Consider the following 5,180-nt stretch of genomic DNA (forward strand, 5'->3'; position numbering starts at 1 on the left):
GGCTGCGCTCTCTAGGATTCTACTGCTCCACACTCCACTCCGTTAGGTGGCGGTAATGCACCAGAAGAAAAAACAATGGCAGCTCCCGTGATGGTAATGCTGGATTTGTGGACCACTTCGGAAGAAAATCGTGGCTTTAACTGTGGGTCTTCTTTGTGTATACAACTGTCGACGTAATTGCGGCATTAAAAAAAAAAAATGAAGGCATTCTGTGGACGAGCCACATCGACCAATGGAGGTTTGGAGTGCGTGGAGGAGAGTGAAGAGTACGACTATCACCAGGAGATAGCCAGGTAGCCCCCAGCTCGCATCACAACGTGACTCAGGCGACAAATGTCCCACATGTAGAAACAAAACACAATCAGGTTAAAATAATCAGAATAAGTGTAAACAGGTGTAATGTGCATTATTATTATTATTATTATTATTTAAAAAAAGTTGCCCTTAATGTCGAAGGAATGTTGTTTTAGTGTTTTTGTTTTATGTTCATCAACTGAGAACTTCACTTAAACCGCAGCACCCACCAGAGAAATGTAACATTTCATAATCATTTGATTTTACATATGCATGTGTGTATATATTCACATTGTGTTCTGTATGTAAGTATGGGTACTACTTCTTATACATTTATGTGCATTTAAAGGGATATTTCACTCATTGAGCCATTTTCAACAGTAAGAAGACATTTTGTCAATATTTAATGTGATAAATTGATAAACTTTGCATACTCAGATTTTTCCCCTCCGATTTGCTGTTGTATGACTATGAATCCAGTACATACCCAACAGAATTTGAGTCATGTTTGAAGTCAGTCAAACTAAGTGAGTCTCATGAATACCAAGTCAAAGTAAAATTGGGTCTTTCGTTCTGTTTAGGTTAGGGGTGTGCTCAAAAAATCGATACAGCAATATATCGTTGCGGGCCTCATTACAATACACGTATCGATACGCAGGCGTCAGAATCGATATTGCTCGTTAACTTTAAATAGGCAGTTAACCTGTGCATCTTGCATTGTACCTAAAAAATAAAAACCAGCAGCGTCTTTGAAGTTAATTGCCTTCAATTAATGAAAAAATAGCTCACCAGTGACTGGACACTGTGTCTTGCTAAGAAAAATTAAAGCAGAGGAAGAATATTAAATTTTATTTACTTATAAACTTAACATGGCACGTGTCTCAGTGTACCACATTTCCTATATTTTGTTTAAAAAACAAAATAAAATGTGTTACATGAAAAAAAAATGCTGTTTTTATTTTCCCAAATATTTCAAATAAGCACATTTTAGAGCTGTAATTTACAGAGCATACACATTTAGACCAGGCATGCCGCTTGTTGGTAAACAAGAAGCGCTACTAACAAAAACATTTTTGTCATTCAGCATAATAAACATATCCTTTAGGTATACATATGACTGTTATTATAAAATGCAAGTAAATTAATATAAAATATCGGGATACGTATCGCCTTGAAGATCATTTATTGGGATACATATGTATCGCGATACGTATCGTATCGTGACGCCTGTATGATACGTATCGTATTGTGAGGTTGGCGGCAATACCCAGCCTTAAGGCCTCAGTATGCTTCTCCGAGAGGCTCGCGGGGAGGCGTTACGGCGTAGCTCCGCTCGTGCGTTTGCCTTCCGACTTGTGCGCAATACACATCGGTGTCTGCTGGAGTTTCACACCAAGTCCCGCTGTCGCTATGGCTGGGACGCCACAGAGTGGCGATTCCTCTGCATTTTATGACGGATTCAGGAAGTTCAATTTAATTCAGAAACACGAAAGAAAGCCGGGGGGAGAGTAAGTTCATCACCGTGGCAATTCATTATTGCCAATTTGCACCGGTGTCGGCCGTAAACTCGCCAAAACACAACAGCCATGCGCTTAGCCAACAGTTTATTTTTTTTATTTATTTTTTTTTTTAAGTTAATGCGCTTAGCGAACACAGTTTTTTTTTTTTTTTTTTTTTAAGTTATTGTTGTTTTCCGCCTCTCGTCCCAGGCACATATCCACATGCACAGTCGTGGTCTCCGAGCAGGAAGTCGATTTGCGCCGCCAGTTGCCTTCACGGAAACTATCTGGGCGGGGGGCGGGGAGAGAGAGAGGAAAAAAAGAAAAAACGCCATCGAACGGACCAATCAGAAGCGAGCTACGCCCCGCCATCTACGGCGTTCAAGGATTGGCGACGTGTGCACCGCAGCCGGCCACGAGCGACGCGGCACTTAAAATTCATGGGTCGCGTCGATCATGTGACCTACGGCGATCATCAACGCGAGAGCAAACGTGGAGGCATAAATTAGGCTTTAGTTTAGGTTGTCTTAAACTTTTTTTTTTTTTTCTTCCAGGTCAAGCTATGCTGACATGCTGTATGATCATGACAGGGTGAGTGTTGGAAAACATAAACTTGTGCAATTACCCATCCTCACCGCAAAGTGGATCTGTCTTCTGTCTGAAGAATGAAAAGTACTACCAGGGCATCCGGGCAGCTGTGGCCCATGTCCAGGCTAAGGGTGAGAAGGTTATTGTCCTGGACATCGGAACAGGAACTGGCTTATTGTCCATGATGGCTGCTACTGTTGGAGCTGACTTCTGCTATGCTGTGGAGGTAATTTTCTTCCCAACATTTTCCTTAACTTTGTAAAGGGGTACTCAAGGCAAAAAAAAAAAATCAAGAACAATTTCCATGGGATCTGATGAATATTTTTGGAATAAGAATGAAACAGATTGATCCATCCATTTTCAACATTCTCAGGGCGCTGCTATTTTGTCCTGTACTGCCATCTGCTGTTGACTGAAATTGAGGTCAACGTGCTCTTGGGCTCGCATTGCGAATGTCATGTCATCACATACAGAAAGCAGGTGAGCTGTGACGTTTGCAACGGCCAATGGCTCTTTGACCTCAATTTCTGTGCTTGTATGGGCACCCATGTTCATTATGGGGACAATCCAATCTGAACAAAGAAGTCCAATAACAAAGCACCACTGGTTCAAAATAGTGCTATACGGTTTTGCTATCATACTAATATGGTACATTTTGATTCATGTCTGTGAATATTTAAAACACATTTGTCTGCAGGTTTTCAAGCCAATGGCTGACGCCGCCAAGTGCATTGTGGAGAAAAATGGCTTTGCTGACAAGATCAAGATTATCAACAAACATTCCACTGACGTGACTGTCGGGCCAGGTTGGAAAGAAATTTGAATACTTCCATTCAGCAATATTTTGCAAGTGAAAGCTGCATTCATCAATGTTTTCATCTTTTTATGGAAATGTGATCTTCAAATGATCATATTATATATATTTTTTGTGATCAATATCAGGTGAAGATATGGAAATGAAGGCCAACGTCCTGATCACAGAACTATTTGATACAGAGCTGATTGGTGAAGGGGCCCTTCCTAGCTATGAACATGCTCACCACAATCTTGTTCAGGTCTGTTGTCTTTTTTTTATTTTATTTTTTTATTTCACATTAGCATTTGTATATTTGTGTCATTCTTATTTATTTTTTTACTACTCTAGCCTAAAACTTTCTTAAATATTGAAACCACTTTTGTACTCCCAAAATAAACTTTTATAATCCCAACTAGCGGCACTGAGTGGTTAGCACGTCCGCCTCCCAGGAAGCAGGAATATTTTTAAATGTTTTTTCTTAAACAAACTTTTTTTCCCTATGTTCTGACATCCAGGCATTTTATTATTATTATTATTATTATTATTATTATTATTATTATTATTATTGTTAGGCAACTACTCCAGCTTTGGAGAACGCTCCCTTACAAGGCATTGATGAGGCTACTGTGCCTAAAAACTGAATAAACATCTGAAGAGCATCTGAAAGAGGTTTACATACTGCATATTTACAGTACATTAACCGCACTAACTGCTTGTTTGGAAGCTTGATGTTCAAAAATAAAATAGACCAATAGAAAAAACATGTATGAGTATTCATTATTAATAAAGAAACCATGAGGAAATTATAAAATGTCTGTATACCTTTGTTCATGGTACTGTAGGTATATGGTCCGTGATGTCATTTCCATGCCTCTGCATTGAGGATGTTTTTTGTTTTTTTTATTATTGCATTAGACAGTTCAGTCAAACTAATGTGACATTTGACCTTCAGAAGATAAAATGAGTAATTTAAACTAAGAGCTACTTTGAAATGACTTTTAATTTTGACGCCTCAAGGGTGAAATGAGTGGAATGGAATGAAACAAGGAAAAGAAAACAAATATTTGTTGACCTGACGTCAAAATGGTCACACAATTTTTTTTTGGTAGGGACTCACCCCATTGATAGATGCGCTTCTTTACAAATGTTGTTTAGCGCCTCAGCAACAGATAGTGATTGTCGATACAGCGGCTATTGGTCATATGACTTTCTCCTAAAGTGATAGGGCACATGCGCCGACGTGTCGGTAACGTATTGTCCCTCCTCCCTGTAGGAGGGTTGTGTGGCAGTCCCTCACCGGGCAACTGTCTATGCCCAGCTGGTGGAGTCGCAGCTGTTATGGAGTTGGGTTAAGCTGCAGCCAATAGAGGTGCAGGGTGCCCAATTGTTGCTGCCCCCTGCTGTGAGCAACTGCAGCGGCACTCATTCGGTATGTGACATCCAGCTCAGCCAAATTTCACCCCATACGTTCACCCCTTTGGGTCCAGTCTGCACCATGTTCAGGTAGGAAACGTCTTCTCTTGCAATGAACATTTCAGTCAATGGTTTTTATTTTTATTTTTTTAAACAAAATTGTTTCTCTCAGCGTGGACTTCAGTAAGCCTGTAAGCAGTGCCTCCCAGTCCTACTCTTCTCAATTTGTGGCTCAGACCAGTGGTCAGGCTCAAGTGGTGCTCTCCTGGTGGGACCTGGACATGGATCCCAGTGGAACCATTGTGTGCAGCATGGCTCCCAGCTGGACATATCCACATCCAAAGATGGCTCCAGTGAGTTCAACAAGCCTTGTGAGGATTTGTTGACGTCTGTTGTCGTGCGTGCTCATCGCTGTGGTGGTCTGTGTTAGTGGCGAGACCACTGGATGCAGAGTGTTTACTTCCTGCCTGCTGAGCGCAAGGTTGCTGAAGGAGAAGATCTGAGTCTGACTGTCTGCCACGATGACTACAGTCTGTGGTGCAGCATCCAGTCTCGCAGGTACATCATCATTTCTTCCATTCAATGGCGCC

At 41.0% G+C, this 5,180-nt stretch overlaps 1 protein-coding gene across 1 annotated transcript in view; it reads left to right on the top strand.

The window, feature by feature from the left end:
• prmt7 (protein arginine methyltransferase 7) overlaps positions 1 to 5,180 on the top strand; it is a 13,670-nt gene continuing 8,490 nt past the window's right edge. The window contains exons 1-9 of the mRNA XM_077515514.1: positions 1 to 93; positions 205 to 293; positions 2,348 to 2,384; positions 2,458 to 2,607; positions 3,079 to 3,187; positions 3,324 to 3,436; positions 4,451 to 4,680; positions 4,763 to 4,943; positions 5,021 to 5,148. Of these exons, the coding sequence (XP_077371640.1) occupies positions 76 to 93; positions 205 to 293; positions 2,348 to 2,384; positions 2,458 to 2,607; positions 3,079 to 3,187; positions 3,324 to 3,436; positions 4,451 to 4,680; positions 4,763 to 4,943; positions 5,021 to 5,148 (1,055 nt within the window). The 5' untranslated portion in view covers positions 1 to 75. The remainder of the gene's footprint in view (positions 94 to 204; positions 294 to 2,347; positions 2,385 to 2,457; positions 2,608 to 3,078; positions 3,188 to 3,323; positions 3,437 to 4,450; positions 4,681 to 4,762; positions 4,944 to 5,020; positions 5,149 to 5,180) is intronic.

This window comes from Festucalex cinctus, chromosome 3, assembly GCF_051991245.1.
Source record: "Festucalex cinctus isolate MCC-2025b chromosome 3, RoL_Fcin_1.0, whole genome shotgun sequence".
Lineage (NCBI taxonomy): Eukaryota > Metazoa > Chordata > Actinopteri > Syngnathiformes > Syngnathidae > Festucalex > Festucalex cinctus.